The 20,982-nt window shown below is 44.5% G+C and overlaps 1 protein-coding gene across 1 annotated transcript; it reads right to left on the bottom strand.

Moving 5' to 3' along the window:
- Positions 1–10,465: 10,465 nt before the first annotated feature.
- Positions 10,466–16,340, bottom strand: LOC133887994 (uncharacterized). Its single transcript, XM_062328067.1, has 7 exons — positions 14,526–16,340; positions 12,979–13,069; positions 12,690–12,847; positions 12,555–12,606; positions 12,380–12,459; positions 12,177–12,276; positions 10,466–11,637 (listed from the first exon to the last, which is right to left on the bottom strand). Exons 1-7 carry the CDS (start codon positions 15,843–15,845, stop codon positions 11,084–11,086), a joined length of 2,355 nt encoding a protein of 784 aa, XP_062184051.1. The 5' UTR covers positions 15,846–16,340; the 3' UTR covers positions 10,466–11,083.
- Between the last annotated feature and the right edge of the window lie 4,642 nt (positions 16,341–20,982).

The following is a 20,982-nucleotide window of genomic DNA, read 5'->3' as shown; positions in this document are numbered from 1 at the left end:
ACCATCTGGTGAGTTTAAACCTTTTATCTGAAGATTTGCACAAGTTCTGTAAAATGCTCCGGTGTGCAAATTTGTGAGGATCCACCCAAATTGTATTCAAATTAAGCACCAAGACTATCATTTTATAAGATGAGAGCTAGCCCACACATATCTTCCGATGCGTTGCATGGTAACGCACATCTCATCACAAAGATCGTAACCACTAATGATTAGCCCGAATCCAATTCTGACAGTCCTGATATGTGTGCATTGGTAACTCTGAGAAAAGCTATTACCCACACATACCTTTAACAACATGAATATCACAACAGCAAGATTTACTAGGATTCAAAATATTATAAGTTGATTTATTTAACAAAAAAAAACAAGGTTTCATCGAGCGTAAATATATATACATCGCAGCGAAAAACACAACTAAAGAAATAAAATTGGTGGCGCCATTTGCCCATAAGGCTAACAACTGGGATTAGAGTAGCATAGTTGCTGCTCGCCATCACACCACTCTCGGTGGGAGACAAGTAGCTGGCACTTAACTCCATCTGAAAAGAAAATAAGTAGCGTGAGTACGAAGGTACTCGCGAGACTTAATCCATAATATGTACATATAATAACCTGACTCTAAGGATTATGTATTGTTAAGTAGATTCATATGCAAAAACAATTTTGACACAAAAGTGTGAGCATCTACACTTAATCACATATACTCTTCTATCCTTAAATCCATAACACAAACATATCTATAACAGAACCATCTTATCTCATAAATAACTATCACCAACCATTTCCCAACATACCATACCATCAATCAATATCAGTATTATGACTAGTGCAAATGGACAGAAGCATACTCGTGACCGAGAGCGCGGCAATTTGAATTATTCTTACACCCTGCAGAGGGTACATATTTACCTACACGACTCGAGGACCATTCAGTTTGCGTGACCACACATGCTCACACAAGGGGTACTCGTGTCAACCTTTTTGAAGTAAGCCCCAACTGTTTGAACAAGCGCCTCTAGGTGCGGGGTCATCTAGAAATACTCTCAGAGTAAACTAGATATCTCTACAAGCCTATTATGCACACGATACCTGAGATGTGCAAGCCAAAGGGTCACAACTACGCGAGGTATTTGGCTCATCCTTCCCATAATTAGATATGTGATTTGTATAGAAAGTACTAGAGCTAATTGCAACAACGGTCGGTGCTTAAATGATATAAGCGGTCTATGACATCCGAGTTCTTCTCCCGATCTACCCCTAGCACCGCTCACATCTTGCCTCATTCTCACAACTCATACTTCCTAATACCATAATAATCTTGGTGAACAATAAAATAAGCCCTAAGCTCGCGAACAATAGTTGAACCACTGCTCAATTTCTATTGAGGACTTATGCATTGCTAAGCATTTTGATCAACCTTTTAAGTTAGACATAAACAAGATGAAGGTAGAAATAATGCACAACATAGGTTCTACCCATATAACCTGATATTAGAACGCTAGCATGCATAACTTACATAAGTAAAAACTTATCAGTTTAGATTCCACATGATCCAAATTATGAGGTGAAATATGTGTAGATGTTTGCCATGCTGCTCTACTTCAAAACGAGATCAACCCACAAAACCTTCTCGCGAAAACCTGCTACTCTCCGGCTCGACAATCACTAAAAGAGGAGAATGCATCACAATAAGCATGATGAAATGCTACAATATAATATATATGATGTGTGATTACAAAAATATTTGTAAAAGAACGCTCAAACGATTCAGCAAGAAGAGGTTTAAACATCGGACAAGGCAACCTAAGGGTATTGTGATCTGGGTGGCTGATGGTCAGACCGGGGGCAGAGTGGTGGTTAGACTGGGGGTGGATAGAGAGGAAAATAGCTCTGGGTGGATCTGGCAGTCAGACAGGTAGGGTTGGTGGTCTGACTCCTGACTATGGAGTATGAAATGGAACTAATTGGCTTAGTTTCCATCCCGACGGTTAAACCAGCCATAATGGTGGTCAAACTGCTGGGTCTGGTTGGTAGCGCCTCCGTGAGGCCGTCGACATGAAGGGTACCAAGACACTCTAGGAGGCTAGTGCAGTGCTTCTATGATGGGTTGGACAACACTCATTGAGCTAAACTTGGAAAGCTCCATGATGGGATCTAGGCTAGGGTGGAGCTCGAGTCTAAATGGAATGGAGACCGATTATAGCTCAGAAACGATAGGAAAAAAGTAGTAGATATCTCACCTTAGCATAGGAAAGTTTTCTATTGGAGGAGAACACTCTAGGGAAGCTTTGATTTGGGGATCGGGTTTCAGGGTGGTGTACAGGCTTAGGGTGGATGAATCCGTGTAGAAACATCTCCGATGAAGATGAAGGGGATGAGCTCGAGAAATTTCTCGAAGAGCTTGGGGAAGCCGTCTCCATTGATCTCCGGCCGTCGTGGTAGTTGAGATGAAGCTCTTTTCTCTCTCCTTCGGCTTGGGTCTTGCTCCGACAAGAGGAAAACTTGGGGACGAGCTCGGAGATGATGTGGGGGACTCGGGGACGACGTGGGGGATTCATGGAGGACCATATCCTTCAATCTTCAGCCTCTGTTGAGGTCGAGGTGGGGAATCTTCCCTCTTCTCTCTCTCCCCCTCTAGTTGGGAAAGAACTGTGAGGAACCGTCCAAATAGTATTCTAATTAATTATTAAATTGATCTTTTGCATAATCACGACTATAATAATTAACGAAAATACCATTTCAGTAGTTCCGACATGTGTTTTGTGTCCAAGACCGGAACACACACCTTTATAACATATACCATCACAACAAAACTTAATAAAGAGCAAATAATTAACATTATATTACAAGTTTTTAAACATTAATAATTTACAACAAAAGAGAGCTAGAAGGACAATACAATACAACTCCTAGACAAAAAAAAAAAAACTACGCAGCGAAAGACAAAAACCATGAACAACAAAAGATAGGTGGAGACGTATGCCCTTAGGCTCCACCCCAAAATAATGTCACTCGAGTAGTTGCCTACTTATGCACACCACCAACGTCAGCGGATGTGAAGTAGCCAAACACTAGCTCCTCCTTGCCAGTAGCACCAGAAAGAGCAGCGTGAGTATAAAGGTACTCGCAAGACTTAATCCATAATTGATACATATAAATAACCTGACTTTTAAGGATAATGTATTTGGTTAATTAGCAAGGGTCAGCCACAAGATTAAGTAAATTCATATGCAAAAGTCATTTGACACAATGTGTGAGCATCTAGCTTAACCACATATATGTTTCTATCATATATTTATCAACATGAATTTGTATGTGACTAGAGCATAATAATTAGTCTAATGCCATCACCTACCAAATCTCAACATACCATTCATCCCACATTCGTGACTCTACGACCAATGCAGATGGACATAAGCATGCTCATAACCGAGAGCACCATAATTCAAATTGATCTTACACCCTGTAGAGGGGTACAACTTTACTCACATAACTCGGGTCCATCATCTTGGCCGTGAGACAACATTTATTATACCTGAAAGTACCCACTTACATATGCCGGTATGGCACTGGGGTTACTGCGAGCGTGCCCTAGATACCTCCGGCTTCCCGCCACCTTGCTTTTTCTTTTCTTTTTCTCTTACGCGTCATAGGGACGCACGACAAGCGTTAGCACGACATATGATAATTGGCTTATCTTACCATTAGATTGACATGTAGTTAGTACGGAAAGTGCTAAAGCCAACGACACCGACAGACGATACTTAACCGATGCAAGCGGTCTATGACATTCGAGTTCCTCTACTGACTTACCCCTAGCACCGCCCACATGTCGCCTCATCCTCACATCACATACATCCCAACATTATTGTTATCCTTGTGAATAATTAGATAATCCTTATAGCTCGCGAATGATGGTCGAACCACCGATCGACTTTTACCGAGGACCTATGCATTGCTAAGCATTTCGGTTAACCTTTGAAGTTATACATCAACAATATTATACCTGGGTTACAAGGATAAGGATAATTAACAAAATCAAGGTAGAAGTAACGCATCAACATAGGTTCTACCCACAAGACTCCCGACATTCGACTCACCCCTCATGCAAATATACATAGAGCATAATTTATCAAATTAGACAACATATGATCCAAAGTAGTAGGTAGAGTATGCTTAGATGCTTGCCTTCCTGCTCCGGTGCTTGCCTGATACTGCTCGCGCATCACTCACAGAATTCTGGACCACCCTCGGTCGCGCCCATGTCACACTTCGGTCCTTCGTTCACTAAAGAAGAACACGTGCAATGATGAGCATGAAAATGATGCAATGAAGTATGGCACATGAATCATAATGTTAAGTTAAAAGTGCAAGATATGCGGAAGAATAACAAATTTTGCGAACTAAACAACTTCGAAAACTCATACAGAACTCGAAACCTCTGGGTTCAGAACTTCCGGGTTAACATCTGGACAGGGGTCCTCGGTTAGTAATTTCTGAATTAACTCGAAAGTTTCAGGTCAAATTGGAACTTCTGGGTTGGGCCAAAATATTTGGGTTAGCTTCCGGGTGAGGGCTCTTTGTTTGGCTTTGCTCCGTTTATCCTGGAACTTCCGGGCTATACCCGAAACTTTTGGGTGGTCGGATTTTTCGGGTGAGTATCCGAGCGAGGGGCTCTGTTAAACCTAACTTGAGGTATCTGGAACTTTTGGGTTGAGCAGACTTGAACTTCGCGATGAATTTTCTCGGTTGATTCAACTCACATGTTAAATCTGCCCCATATAAACCTGCATATGCACTATACAAAAGGTTCTAGACTCAATTTGCACCTTAAATCCTCACGATTCTGAAGGATAATTCAATAGGGATTTCTCAGGGCTACCCAAAACATCTAGATTGCTGTAGAGAGCATTTTTCGTAGGGAAACTTTGGTCGATTCGATTGCACGCCTCACCAATTCAAAGGTACAAGGGCTTTACACTAACTCATGGATTCTAGACTTCATCTACCAACACAACCACACAATTCCCCGGCTAAAACTCATCCAAGATCCTTTAATCAGCTCCAAAGCTCAAGAACTAGAGACATGTTGCAACTTCACAACTGAAGCTACAAACTCAAAATCTATCCAACCAAAATGCATATTCTCACCATGGATGCCTAGGGGACTTACCTGATTCTTTGCCGAGGTTGGTGATCATCGGTTGAAGGAGGAAACGACGGAAAAGCCCAGGGAAGAGGAAGAAGGCCAGTGCTCCTCGTTCTTCAACCAAGAACACCAAAACGAGTCAAGAACGGCTCGAATCCTTCAGTAATGTGCAAAATAATTGGATGATGGAAAGTTTAGGAGCTAATGACCGCGTGGGTACCACATACATACCTCGGTTTCGCTTCTTGAGGCAGGAATCCGAAGAGAAATAGAAAGATCTAGAGAGGGAGGGAGAGCTCCTTGCTCTTGGCTAGTTGGGAGGAGAGAGAGCACGTGAGAGAGTGAGGGAGAGGGAGGGAGTGGGTGGGGTTGTTGCCCCATTGAGAGATGGGGTGGTTGGCCCAATCATGTGGGCCCTATTTGCTTGAGAAATAAGATATTTCCAATGCAAGTTTTGATTCATTCTCTCTCGAATTTCTTTCTCTCATCCTATTGACTCAAAATGAAGTGTTTTAGTGCTCTAGAATAAAATGGCTCAAAATTAAGCATGACGCCTATGAAGCATAATTATGCTTAATTAGGGTTTTGGGACGTGACAAGAATGAATGAGTGGGCGAGTGGATAAGAGTTGATCGATAGCTTTAAGTGGACATTCTGGGTTCTGGAGGTTAGATGGCGAGAAGTCTCGGTCAGACCGCCCAGGAACAGACGCTATGGGGGTTCTGCACGCCTCTGGCACTGTCGCCGCCAATCTAGAGAATAATCTATGGTTTTAACAAGACCAACTTGTGATGAGTGTCATCCTATGTTCTCTCATCGAGGAGGTCTTGGCAAAAGTTGTTGGATGCTCAACAACATGTGAAGTATGACGCACAATTGAAAAGGTGCATGCATCAAGTTTCAGGTCTTGTAGAGAGAAAGCATACACATATTGTAGAGACTGGTATCTCTTTGTTGGCCTAATCCCAAATGCCCATTCAGTTTTGGGATGAAGCATTCCACTCTGCTTGCTATTTAATTAATAGAATGCAAAGCCGTGTTATAAAAAATGATACTCCTCTTCATCATCTTGTCGGTCAGAATCTTGATTATCACTCTCTAAAGGTTTTCGGTTGTGCTTGCTAGCCCAATTTGAGAGCCTACAACTTGAAGAAGCTTGATTTTAGACCACAACAATGTGTCTTTGTGGGATACGGTGCTAACCACAAGGGGTACAAGTGCTTCAATCGAAATATTGGACGGATGTACATTTCCAGGTATGTAATGTTTAATGAGAATATTTTTCCCTTTTGCTTCTGCTCCTGAAAAACTCACTCAAGATCCATATAATACTCATCATCCAATTCTACTCCCTTCTGTCACGCCTTCAGGTTATTACACTAAAGAATTCCTCACTGAGGTTAATCTGACAACAAGTACTTATGTCACTGATCCACACATATCCACCAGTTCAAAACCGACAATAGAAACCTCACCTCACCACCAATTATTACCAGCAAGCAGTCCAACAGTAGGTGATTTTTCTGCTGACAATAGACAAACTAACTCTAATGGTAACCATTCTCTCGGTGATGCTTCTAGTTTTGTAGATGCTCAAGGTGAACTAGCCAACTCTTCAAAGGTGTCATAATATATGCCATAGATAGGCCATCCTATGCGCACAAGACTTAAGGACAACATCATTCAACCTCAAGAATTCAAGGATGGTACTATCAGGTACATTGCTGGAATTACTGTTCAGTAACTGCTATTTTTACCTGCTGAGCCATCCTCTCATGTAGAACCATTACAATCACGAGAATGGAAGCAAGCCATGAATGAAGAATACTCTCCATTGATGAGAAATCACTCATGGACAATTGTGCCTCCCAAAAAAGGGGTAAATCTCATTGATAGTAGATGGGTTTTCAAGCTAAAAAGGAAATCAGACAGTTCAATTGACAAATATAAGGCCAGGTTAGTTGCGAAGGGATTCAAGCAAAGTTTTTGAGTTGATTACCTTGACACGTATAGTCCTATGGTTAAGCCTATAACAGTTAGAGTGATCATGTCCCTTGCCGTCTCTAGAGGATGGACAATGAGACATATTGACATTCAAAATGCTTTTCTCCATGGAGTTCTTGAAGAAACTATTTATATGTGTCAACCTCCTGGCTATGAAGATCCAAAGTTTCCCTCCAATTATATTTGTCAGCTGAACAAGACATTATATGGCCTAAAACAAGCCCTAGGGCTTGGCACTCTAGGTTAACAGGAAAACTGTAGGAACTGGGGTTCACTCCCTCTTCTACAGATCCATCCCTTCTTGTCCTTAATTAGAAGGACCTTATCATTTATATGCTTATCTATGTAGATGATATAATAGTCATTCCTTAGATGGTGCCACTGATAAGTTGATACATGTGCTCAACTTGGCACATTGGAGTACTTCTTGGGAATTGAGGTCAGACCTGCTCATGGAGGAGTTCTGCTATCTCAAAGAAGATATGCTGAAGATGTTTTGAAGAAGGCAAACATAAACAAATGCAAACCAATATCTACTCCTATGTCGTCCAGTGAAAAGCTTACAAAAGATCAAGGCAACTGTTTTGCAGGAGAAATGCAGTTCAAATACAGAAGTATTGTCGGGGGCCTATGGTATCTGACGATAACAAGGCATGTCATTTCCTTAGCGGTAAGTCAGGTATGCTAGTTCATTCAAACTCCCACAGATGCTCACTGGTCATCCATAAAACGGATTATCTGGTATATAAAAGGGGCAATTGAGCGAGGATTGCAAATTCAGATATCATCTACAGATATCATCAGTGTGTTTTCGGACGCAAACTGAGCTAGGTGCCCGAATGGTCGAAGATCAACTAGTGGCTTCACTGTGTTCTTAGGATTAAATTTGGTGTCATGGAGCTCACGTAAACAAGCCACTATTTCACGTTCAAGCACTAATGTTGAGTACAAAGCAATCGCAAATGCGACGGCTGAGCTGACTTGGGTGCAGTCTCTACTGAAGGAACTCAAAGTTTTTCAGCGTATGACGCCTATACTGTGGTGTGATAATCTTGGTTCCACATATTTGACTTCCAAGCCGGTGTTTCATGCTCACACCAAACACATCGAAGTGAATTTCTATTTTGTGCGTGAACAAGTGGCTCGCAAAGCAATGGAGATTCAATTCATCTCTTCTAAAGATTAGCTAGCTAACATATTTACTAAGGCTGTGTCGAGATCACCATTCAACTCGATTTGTTTCAATCTCAACCTGAGTGGATTGTGATTGAGGGGGACAGTTAAACAAATGTATGTCACGTTTTATTAGTTTGTTAGTGAGTCACGAGATGCTCGCGCTCCACGTGTGTGCGTGTGTTCAGAGCACACCCAGAGTGCGTTCATGCCGTAGTTTGCATGATCCGGCTGAGTCATGGATTGTTAGCTTACCGATTCCTTTGGATCATGGATCCGCTGTAACATTAGTTAATCTATAAATAAAGAGCTTGGTCCAACTTAGAATTGGTGCGTTAGACAATCTCCCCTTACCTCAATTCGTTTTAAAATCAACCTTCCAATCACACTCCCCTCCTCCATTTCCAGCTTCCTGCTCTCCCTGTTCCACCAGTGGATCCCAAAGCTCTCGCCTTTGATGTTTTCCACCTTGGCCTTTACCCACCTCTCGTCTCTCCTATCCTTGGGTGCAATGAACAGCCCGTCGATCTTTAACACGCACGGCGGCAGCACCGTCACGTTAACCCCCACCTACCTCCGATGCAGCAGCCTCGCCGTGGCCCTCGATACCAGGTACGGCCTGTTGTGGCCCCACTTGCTCCCATCGAACGTGGCGGCGAACTCTACGATGAACTCCCGCAACAGCGGGTGGTCTTGATCGAACGCCATCACGGTGTTGTTCAGCCGCCTCTAGTCCCTTGTGGCCTCGTCCACGGCCTGCGCACCGATGGCGTTGCGGAGGTCGGAGAGAGGCCTGGGACGACGACGTCGGCGTCGAGGTAGACGCCGCCGTCCTTGTAGAGCAGCGCGAAGCGGAGGAGGTTGGAGAGGTTCTGCCCGAGCGGGACGTTCCCGAGCCTGACTTCCCTGCACCTCACCACGCTGAGCCACGCGCCCACACCTCGGTGGGCGTGCCTCCTCGGCATAGCCCAACCTTAGCTTGGAGATGCTCTAGCCAAGGCCAATCATCCCGAAGGGCATCGACCTTCTCTCCTCTCTTCGAGAATCAAAGGTCATGCCTCCATCGCTCGTTGTGAATCATGCTCTCATTCACTAATCCGAGCTGATCACCTTCCTCTTCTCCTCCTCCTTTATCTCCTTGCCAAACCGAGGAGCACGAAGTGCCCTAGATTGCCCAACTAAGAACGAGCGTCACCGACTATCCATTCTTTTGCTATGTTCATCTTCTTCCTCCCGCCGAGCCCATTTCTATTCTCCCTCTCCCCTCCATGAGCTCAGTCTATCATAGACCACAGACCCACGTCAGCAAAACCAACGAAAAAACAACTCAAGAGGGTTATGTAATCTGGTATTTAAAGTTTGAAGTTAAATAAATGGTTTTAAAGTTTGAGTTATCTAAACACTAGGAATAGTCAAGGAGTAATTTGGACTTTTTTCTTTTCGTATTTTTTTTCATGGTGTTGATGAAATCGTTTGATGTTACCAAAAGAGTTAAGAGTCTTATAGAAGAGCCCATCGTCACCAAATAATTATACGTGGACCCTTGCATGATTGGATGGTGAGGTCGACAAATATGTTTGTGTGGCCCTAAAGATACAGTACAAAGGCGTCAGCATCAGCATTGCAAGTGGTACAGTCTTCAAAAAGGAGAATTCGCACAATACAACCGCAAAAGTCAGAGAAGGATTTGATAGGGGAGAAGGCACATTGCATCTCGGAAGTGGCCTAATTGGCTGATTGCCTTCGTGAAGCCAATTCCCACTGCGTTTCCCCGTTCGTTTGACATCACATCAAACAATCTAGCGATTCACCACCACTGTTTTCTGAATCCTCGTGTTGTTACGAGACGAACATGCGTTTTGGCGTCACCTTCGACACGCATCACGATCAGATCCTCAAATAGCTGACAGAACGAGGTCCCCGGACCCGGAGGCTGGATTTCAATTTTCAACTCACCTGGAGATTGCTTTTGCTGCCGTGGCCGCACCTCCACCGCGAGCAAGATCGGCGCTCCGGGCCTGCTGCCACTGAACAGTTGAATTCCAAGAAAATGGGATCGTCTTCTCTAGCAGCCACAAGGAAGTGAACGCCACAGTGCGCAGACAGGACGCGACACAACGGGAAAAGTGCAAGTAGCAATGATCCATAACAGGAACTGGATAGGATATCTGTTGAATAACCGACAGTTAGACATCAGATACATCAGAAACGCACCTGCCAGCCTCGTCCAGAAGCAAGGCTTAAAAGCTTCAGTAACTCAAAAAATTTCAGCTCTTCCTATTCCCTATTACTCCTATATCCATGTGCCATGAACATCCGCAAGCCAGCTATACCAGTACAACGAATTTACCACTCTATGCAACTCTTTTTTGCTTTTCTATTCCTGTAGCACCGAGATTTCTTCTTACAAGATTATATAATAAAGGGGTAAACATGAGAGGAAGAAACAAAAGCTAATCCAGACCCAACGGAGAATACAGATGAAAAGTTGGTTGGCGAAAGATCTTGGTCCAACCGGCCGACGATCCTCGTCCTTTCCCGGGCTCCATTCCCATGTACAATTCCGGGCAAACGAATTCACCACACCTTGCCAGGTCGTAGGTTAGTTGAAGTTCCAAGCAGGCGCACCTAGGAGCAAGAAAATCCAATCCCAGACCGCTGTGCAAATCACCCATATTTCCACCTATCTATACACAAAAATCACCCCCGGTTTGCCGTTGGAGCAGCAACCGAGTCCATGCAACAGCCTCATAGCTACTATACTCGAGCAGGAAATCCAAAATTCTGAAATGTTTTGATCTGACCTCCACGGCCTGCGGTGACGATTACCAAGCCCCAGGCTGACCGACTAGGAGCTTGCCCAGTACCAGTGGGAAGACTGGTACTAGATCGAGGGCTCTGCTTTGTTGGCGTCATAAGCTCTTCTGGCCAGGTTGCTCTATCACCACTGTGATTTGAACTGGTGCTTAGGATATTGCCGCCTTGGGGATGGAAATCAGAGGAATCTTGCAGTTTGTCAGGTACAGCATGCAGCAGATGATTCTCAGATACACAATCCAGCTCCTCATGCTTCCCAGAGTTGGTTCTGGATACCATTGCCGAACCAGTAGATGGCAAAGCAATTGCGACTGTCACATCCTGGCAGTGGAAATATTCGTAGGAATTGGTGACCGTAACACTACCCTTGCTTCTGCCCTGTTCAGAATTGTCATTTCTCCATATATATACGTGGGAATCCTCACTCGCGGAGATCACGTACCTCCCATTTGCAGCTAAACAGGCTGAAATTTGGCTGTTGGTGTTCCGGAAACCTTAAAAGAAACAGAATAGTGTGTCAGGAGAAAATGTAATGGATACAACCAACAATTGAAAAAGCAGCGGTGAAGAGAAAAATCTATGCATATTAGACCCACCAACTGGCAGATATGACTATTTTAGCATGCTGAGCGAACTAGGGCACCACTTTGTTGAAAGCACATAACAAGAGAAATAATATTCTCTATTCATATTCAATCAATATCCGGGAAAACATTAATCAGATGATCACTCCATGATTTGACTACTGCAGACCTATTGCAAGCATATCAAACTGCAGATACCGGGATTGTAATACAGCAAAAAAGATAGGTAATGGTAGCAAACAGCAATAGGCTGTTAACATGTAAAGAACTGGTTAATTTGGACTGTCAGTACAGCTTGAATTTCATTTTCACAAACCCATACAACTTAGAAGAAGCAGAGAAAAACAATGTTGCATAAAGGTTACCAACTACGCCGTGAAAGAAAAAGTATAATCTCATATGATCAGCCTCCTTATCTTGCAAAAGATCCGAGACTCAAAACATAATACCTTTGAATTTGTGAACTAGACTGAAACCATCAACAACTCGGATTCGCGAATCTGCAGATGTAATAAATACCTTTGAAGTATTCCTATTCCCTGGAAGAAACTATTCAAGGAACTATTATTCAGTAAGACAGGAATCTTAATGACCTCAAATATAGAGTCTACACATTCGATATCATATCCACAGTTTTGTTTAGACTAAGCACCTGAAAACCAGTGATTTTCTTCTGGCTGGACTTCTTCTTATTTTGCAGGTCAATTTGTTTCTTTAGAAGAAGCTTGTTATCTGGCCAGAAGAGTAGACGAAAAGGTTTAAGGCAAAAGCATAGCTAAAATACAACATAAACACATGATGATCATGAGAGAGATGCAGGGAGATACCAGATGTGTCGTAAATATGGCAGCTGCCTTTGTGGGAACCAATTAATGCGCTCTTAAAAAAATGAAAAAAAAATGTTAGAACTTAACATAAAGAAGACCTTTTAGATCAAATAATTCGTTATATACGATGAAAACCTGTCCATCAGGGGTGTAGGAAGCTGCAGTGACCATTTCATGCAAATCATTCCAATCAACGATTTCACGGTTTTGAATGCTCCATATGCGAACCTTTTCATCCAGTGAACCACTAATGAAGTATCTATCATCAGCAGGATTGAACTGGATGCATGTCACTGGAATACAATATCAACAAAGGAAAAGTCAGGACCCTGCTGGCAGATGGAGAGACATTACATAGTGCAAGGGGTAGGTGGGTGAGCTTGTGTCCTAAACTGCAAATAGCCAAATACAATCCAAATCTTACCATAGTCACTATGTGTGAATGTTTTCAGACATGAAGCTCTTGACATGTGCCATAACTTCACTGTTTTATCCATTGAAGAAGAAAGCAAGTACTGCACAACATTCGAAAAAGATGTTTAAGATGGGTAACTTTGTAACGACAACAGAATCATCGGAAATATGGCTACAACATTTGCAGAACTCTAGCAACCATAATTTGTAAGGAATTGATGGAATAGTAGCACTAATAATTTACAAGGAAGAGATCAAACTGTAGAGACCATATTTACTCAGTTATTGATGGAAGCATTGTTGCACAAAGTTCTAATATGCAGCTAACATAGAGAGGTGTGGCGTTTAGACTAGACCATACCACCACAATTCCAGGTACAGATGTTTTGAACTGCCAACAAAATACTCAAAGCTACTGAACACAAGAAACGCAAAATTTTGTGTCTCTAATCATGCATTTGTGCTCCTGGAAGCAATTGATTTTTTTTGCCAAGATGGTTCAAGATATTATAATTAAATAATATTATCTGGGGCAGATTTTGGAAATATTTCAGTGCCAAAACATGCTGGGGCATACAACCGTACAAGTTCTGGTTTCTAGACCTTATAAAACAACTGATTGGCGGCTAATTCAAACTCCATTTATAACAAGCAAGTATGTCTGCAGCATGTCGTGTTGGATATACAATTAGATGTGACATCTGAACCCTATGGCTATGACTCCTTATTCATTCATCAAATTCTAGCAAAAGATAGGACATACTTGCCATCCTTTAAGATAATTTTATCATGTGTATCTAGTCAGTGTCAATGCCAAAGATAACTCTAGATTTTAGAAGTTCACACCCTAGTCCATGCTATATTACGAAACAACATTATATCTATTTACTGCCTAATTGAGGAAAGAAATGGGATTTATTGACAAATCTAGGCATTATTTTTTATATTACCACTATGAAACAATGTCCTCCAAACTTTTCCCATGATCCGATAAAGGTTACATGCACAACAACCAATAAATGTATATAAATACAAAAGATAAAAGCTTGGAGGAAGAATGTTGATGGTAGGTAACAGGCACAATTGCTTTTAAGAATTTCAAGCTCCCTTGTGAACAATAGTTTCAAAGAAGCACTTGCCAAAGCAAGAGAACACATGTTTGCATTCAGTGTTGTTTCTATTTCAGCATATCTATACTTCAATTTCCAACCAGTCAGTTTATCGTTTACAGCTAATTACACTACAAATGCATTAAACTATGCCTTTCTTGGTGCCAAGGTACTTTCGTCCTGACAAGGTTGGACTTTCAAATCTTAGTTAATAGAAGATGGCTCGCTGAAACAACGTTCTTCCCAAAATTAACCATGTTCAGAGTTAAAATAGAATAATAAGAGCTAAGTGTCTACTGTCTATTATCTTGATATTTACAACGCACTTCTAAATTCAAGGAGAATTTGGATTGTGTGATTAAGTTCAACATTCACCATATGTTACTCATCAAGCATCAAGCCATCAAATTGGGTACAACCTAAGAACAAGCAGCAACACTAGCATTACCTGAGATTTGGACCAGCAGAGATCAAGCACATCCTCTGAATGCCCCTCAAAGGTTCTGACCGGCTTTTCTGACAACGCAAACACATGCTCTGGAACCATCAGCCGGTCCGAACTCACGGACTTTCGATTCTCCAAGAACCTTGCTCGACGCTTCTTCTCCCAGTGGCTCCCATCCACACTGGCCAGTGCTAATTGTGGCTCCGGGGAACCATTGCACAGCATGGCAACAAGTGGATTGCACATCCCATTCTCCTCTCGTCTCCTCTCAAACTCCGATACTTCCCAGACATGGATCACGCAGTCCTCCCCAGCACTCGCGAGGTACCGGCCATCAGGACTAAACTTGATGCTCCATATGGACCCATTGTGCGCCTGTATCTCCTGGTTCATGAACAGACCACTGAGCTCCTTGTAAGACTTCCCATACTGGCGAACCTTAACGCGCTCCGGGCCATGGTGCACGGCGCCGGCACTGTCCTGGCTGTCATCTGTCGCTGAGCTGGACCGGCGCCCGCCTTTCTCCGAGGACGTGTCCTTCTCGTCGCTGCTGCGGCGATCGCGGGAGCTGACCACCATGGAGCCGGCGACGTTTCGGATGCTCCGGAGCCAGCTGCTGCGCCGCCTGTGTCGCGTTGCGCCGTAGCTGGAGTCGGAGCTGGACCTCTGGATGGGGGTGGACGCGTCGTTGTTTGAACCGGAGTTCGCAACATTCTGGCGTCGCATGAGCTCCTGGACGATAGGGGAGCGGCCGACGCAGAGGTCAAACTCCTCCATGGTGAGCTGCCGGCCCGTGCCGACCTCGCGAAGCTCGAACTCCTCCTTCACCACGAACTCGGTGCCGTCGTCGAGGTTCCGGATTAAGCACCTCGGGTCAGCCTCTTCCCCCTCCGGCGTGGCCTCGGAGGAGCCCGACGACGCCTGGCGCGACCGACTACCCAGCGGGGGCTTGGTTGCCGAAACCGGTACGGCGCCGTCTGATCTGGACCGGGAGATGGGCGAGACCGGCGCCGTTTGGACGGGCTTGTCGTAGGAGGCCGATCGGCCCATCTCGAGGCGCGCGAAGGAGGGGTCCCCGGCGAGCCCCATCATCTGGAGCAGCCTCCGCCGCCGCTCCTGCACGGGCGCCGGCTCGGACGTCCACACGTCGAGCGCCGCCGCCGCCGCGGCGGTGGCAGCGGAGGCGGCCCCGTCCCGGCGCCGTCGCGGGTGGTCGTCGTCGTCCGAGGCGGAGGTGGAGGAGCAGGAGGAGGAGAGCAAGCGGTCCCGCGACTCGTAGAACACCTCCTCCTCTTCCTCCTCCCCGCCGTCACCGGCGCTCATCTCCCCGTCCGCATTGACCGCCGAGGCAGATAGAGTCGAGACGGCGCCGCCCCGCGGGGAATTGCGCAGTCGGCACCCGACGACGCGATGAGGAGCAGTGGGGAAGCAAAGCGCCCGCGCCTGCGCGCAGGTGGCGTCAGATCCACCACGAGGCCAACGACCGGTTCGTCGTCGGACGGGCCAATCGCGACGGGTTCCTGCCCCGTGCCGCGCCTTCCCGCCTTCGTAAAGTGGTGGTTGGTGCTGGTGCCGTCGTCGTCGTTATTGCGGTGGTGATGCCACCACTCGCTCTCCCCTCTGCGCCTGCGCGCGTCGTTGTTTACCACCGGTTACTGTTTACTGTCGGGCGGGCAGGCAGGCAGGCAGGCAGTACCAAATCGCCCTTGTCCTCTTCGGGTGCCGCCCCTCTCCTGCCCCTGGGAGGGAGGGAGGGAGGTAGAAATCCGGCGACCGCGGGGCCCAGCCGTCAGCAGGGACACTCGGGCGCGACAAGTGGGAATGGTTTACAGCTCCTGCCGTTTCGGGGAAGTGGATTATAGTACCAGCAAGAGAGGCCGGGTTGTTTTATTTGGGATGCGTGATTTGGGAGTTTTAAGGTGAGGTAGCGAAGGCGAAGCGGGCGCGTCCGGGAGGCGAAAAGCGGCGAGAGGAGGCGTCCCTAGCGCGCATGGTTTTACTTTCGCTCTCAGGGAATATAAAGATGCCAATGCCTATCGTATCTTTGATGGTCTCATACCATCGAAAGTCTGGTGTTGTCATTTGTGCCAAAAGCTAGCAGTAGATCCTTCGTCTACTAATGGATTTTGCATTGTCTTCTTCGTCTAGTCTTCCACAAGGTGAAAACGAGGTGGATAAGTGAGTTGGTAAACACGACGGGCAGACGTGTCATGGTTGTCAAACCAACAACGGTACATGATGATATCAATGAGATCTGTCATTAACAATTAAGCTATCAAGAAATGTGCTATACGTCGTGCAGATCTGCACTTATAAAAAAATATATTATAAAAAAAAAATATGTAAAATTAAACAGACACAGTAGCGCGGAGGGCGCCATGTGCCATAGCTACCAGGTTAGCACCGCATGCACGGTGTCAGGACCATCGCGTAGCACTTCATCGAAGATCCACTAAAGCCTCCCCGCGGCCGGCCGGCAGGCATCCGATGCTCGCAAAAACAGATACCCGCACCTCCATGCTCCCGTCCCACTCATCACCACAGAAAACACCCAAAGTCGCATGCGCACACCGCGTCTCCCCTCTCCGCGCGACGCGACCGACGGCTCCGTACTTCAACCCAGGCGTCCGCGGACGGCGCACCCATACACGTACTGGCGCGCGGTCCCCCGGGGGCCAGGAGCCCCGGAGCGCGGCGGCACGCACGCGTCTGGTGTCTCGTAGGTGCCTGCGCGCGAGATCGATCCATGGATCGGCGCGCGGAGTTTGTTGGGTCCGGCCGCAAGCCGCGCGACATAATTTTGAGCAAACGACCACAAGCCGGTTGCGTGCGCTAGCGCGGGAGCTCGCGCCCAAAAGAGGCCTACGAATCGCAGTAGGCGGCCAGGCGGCCGGACCACACCGTCCTCAGCCGGGTCCCCGCGGCAATTATCCGCGCTGTCGGAGCTGCTAGGGGCAGCTGGATCATTGGATGTCCATACCGGTAGCCTCTAACTCTAGCTAAGATGCTCGTTCAAGGCGGGATTATTCCGGAGCAATACATACACGTACTGACATTCGTACACGGGAGCCGTTTGTCTCCACGGGCGATCCGTATGTGCATGCCCAACCAAGCATAGTGGCTGCCAACGCGTGTCCGTTTCTCGTGCTTACCGGGTGCTTGTGTCTGGCCAAGGTAATTTGGTGGACAGATTTAAGGGATCTGTGCTAAGCAGCTTCTCGTGGCGAGCATCGGCCTGCTTGGCGGAAAAACGTGGTGAAAATAAGGTTAGTTAAATCAAGGGGTGCTGTTTTTAGTGGCTTTATCAATTTGTGTACATGTACGTATGGTCCGTTAACGCCATGGCTGACCAGTACGGTCTCTTTCTGATGGATCCATCTATGGTCTAGTTCGAGCACCCTGGATATAGAAGCTGAATTATTGCGGGTCAACAAAGCGAGCTCATACCGTCTACTTATGTTTTCTTCCTGAATACAATACAGCCCCTTTTTGTGACTATCTAGAAAAGGACCGAGCAGCAAACAAGTCGTACACTACACTGTTTTTAGCCAAATGAAGTACCAGTAAAACTACGAATTCAAAATCATATTGGTAAACAAACAGCTATTCCCTAAGACTATTGAAAACCGATGCTCCCTGATATCCCTTTCCCACCCTGGCCCGGTTCCCTTCGACTGTATCATGTCTCTTCTAGACACTGGTATAAACAAAACCCATGAAGTTGATCTCCAAAAGTGCTGGCTGTTGTGCTTATCAACAAAGTCAGCACCAGCAATGACGTCCTCATACTTGTATCAGTGTGTGAACTGAATATATTACTATTAAAACCTCTGTCAGCAATGCACCAAATCGCGCACATGACAAAGACGCTGCTGGAGAATATGGATATTAGTCGCAAAGCACAGCTCCAAAAGAGCTACCCATAGATACCTTTTATCGCTTAGCCTGGGATCTCGTATAAAATTAAGCTCACAGGAGTTTTTTTTTCTGAGGCAATAAGCTCACAGGAGTTTTGACTAACCAAGGTGGTGGATGATGACATGACTGTAATTCTTAGTGCGCACGTACTATATCTAATACAATCCAGTCTAATCCCATTGGCATAGTGATTTGTGGACATGATATGTTTGTTTTGTGATCATGCCATCCCTACTAAAATATTGGCATGGCCACAAGACAGGTTCCCCACCAAATTCTGGCATGCCAACGAATAATTGGTGTTCCCATTTCATTTCTACTGTGGATGCAGGTAAGAACGATGCTCGCCCACGTTTTGGCTGCCGCTGGACATGGCAGCAGCTCAGCCTGCACGGATTTTAAAAACTATAAATTAATAAGTTTCAAATTGCTATATCTATTAAACAGTATATTTATTCAAACTATAATCTATTTGTACCGTTATATTTCTTACAATTAAATTTATAAAATAATATCTCACTTAGATATATTTCATCAGAAGATTAATGACATATGGTCCCATATGTCATGCTCATAATTTTAATAAAAATTGGCAAGATTGAAATCCAAAACAACAATTTTTTTATCCACGTTTTGGCATTGTTCTTGAATTAGTAAGTTTGCAATCCAAATATCTTTTTTTTCACCCGCATTTTAGCATACCCATGTTTTAGTATGGCTCCCGTAGACACAAACCAAATAGGCCGTAACATCCCAGCAGCATTAACAGTAGGGTCCTAATTTATTAACTGAAATCAAATAGTAACAGCTACTGCTAACAACTAGCTTTTGGCCTTTGGGTGTTGATGAAAGTAGAGAGGGGGTGTACTATGCTGAGAGCCTGCGAGCCTTATACTAGTAGGGGGCAGGCTAGGGAAGCGTAGTGCCGTAGCCGCATAGGAGCAGGGTGGTACCGACTGGAAAAGGCTGAAAAGGCCCACTAAAAATGTGTGTCCCCATCAATGCATGCCAATGAATTTTACCACCATGAGAAGCTATGCATATGTAACAGACGCACGGCACCTCATGGTAAAGTGGCTGCCACATGACCTGTTGCCGTCTGAAACAGTCGCACGCCCAGGAAGCTTCAAACGCTGGCCTTTGCAATTTAAGGTTGCATTTAGTTAGAAGATAAAGGTGGAAAGGATAAGATCATTTTTGTTTTTGAATGGAATAATATATTATTTAGTGATTTTTTTCGATTTAAGGTTGCATTTAGTGACTTTTTTTTCGATTTTTATAAATTTATTCGAGACATTAAAAATTACTAGAATTTATAAAGTAGGTTTTTAAAAAAAATTTAATTAAATATTAGCTCATGATTTTTCAATCGAACTAATTAAAACAGATTACTAATGTATTCTAGTTTACTTATTAAAAGATTTAGAATTTTAAAACTATTCTTGTACTCTTAGATAAAACCAAGAATTAATTAATAAACAGAACACACATACACATAACACAAATGCTAGCTAGGAACAGGCTGGCGTCGTCCAACTCTTTTTTCCAAATGAGCTAGTCCAAGATTTGAAGGAATATTGGATGAAGTTATCCACCTTTATTCAGGAACCAAACAGCCCGCGAGCCTAAAAACTTGAACGGGGCGCTCTATCCACCCATACTAAGTTCCTGTTTGTTTCAGCTGTAGATTGTGAAAAACAGCTTATAGATTGTGGATTGTAAAAAGCTGGATTGTAAAATCTGGATTGTAAAAGTTGGATTGTGGATTGTTATAATCTGGTGGAAGGCAGATTGCTAGATTGTTACAATCTGGATGTTGGATTGTAACAATCCAGCTTTTCCAACCAGCTGTTTGTTTCAGCTTATGGATTGTGATCATAATCTAGCTTTTACAATCTAACTGTTTGTTTTAACTTTTGGATTTTGATCAGAATTTAGTTTCTGTAATTTGAAACAAACAGGACCTAAGTTCAACCAAACACAGTTCTGATCAAACTACACATGCATGAACCTCGGCGGGGGGAGAGAATCCTCCTGAGAGTGATGAGCCAGCCACCCGTACTGGTGCATGCTTTAACGCCAAGGCACGCTAGTGGCTGATCGGCAAGTGACAACGATCGAATCAGGGCTGGTCCTGACCTTTGGAGGCCTGGGACGAGGCATAAATTGAGGCCCTATATTTCATAAAAACAAATTTTATTTTTACTGCAAAGTTAATGTTTCGTGTCCTTCGCAAAAAAATGTTTCGTGCATCATGAGCACACAAAAACTACGTGTAATTCTTTAAACATACCACCTTTAGAAAATAAAAAAAACTATTGTAGAGTTGAATCAACTAAAAGAAAATCTTACATATCATCGTGACCATGAAAAATGCCCTAATCCCCTTCCATTGAACCCTCTATCAATTAGTTAATCCTAATTGAGATCTTTAGCCAAAAGAAAACAAATTTAAAGTTGCAATAAATGTGCTAAGGTCTAATTTCTAGTACCAATATTACTTTGCAATGGTATTTAACAGTGAAGAAAAAAGGAACAAATA

The sequence above is a fragment of the Phragmites australis genome, chromosome 13, assembly GCF_958298935.1.
Source record: "Phragmites australis chromosome 13, lpPhrAust1.1, whole genome shotgun sequence".
Taxonomy (NCBI): Eukaryota; Viridiplantae; Streptophyta; class Magnoliopsida; order Poales; family Poaceae; genus Phragmites; species Phragmites australis.
Note: the sequence above shows the minus strand (reverse complement) of the source record. Positions and strands in the feature narration are given on the sequence as shown.

Excerpts from the sequence above, each read along its gene's own strand:
- LOC133887994 (XM_062328067.1), bottom strand. The coding sequence starts at position 15,845 with ATGAGCGCCGGTGACGGCGGGGAGGAGGAAGAGGAGGAGGTGTTCTAC. Across the intron at positions 12,460-12,554 it reads CCATATTTACGACACATCTG|ATAACAAGCTTCTTCTAAAG; the intron begins GTATCTCCCTGC and ends TCTTCTGGCCAG. Across the intron at positions 11,638-12,176 it reads TCTAGTTCACAAATTCAAAG|GTTTCCGGAACACCAACAGC; the intron begins GTATTATGTTTT and ends GTTTCTTTTAAG.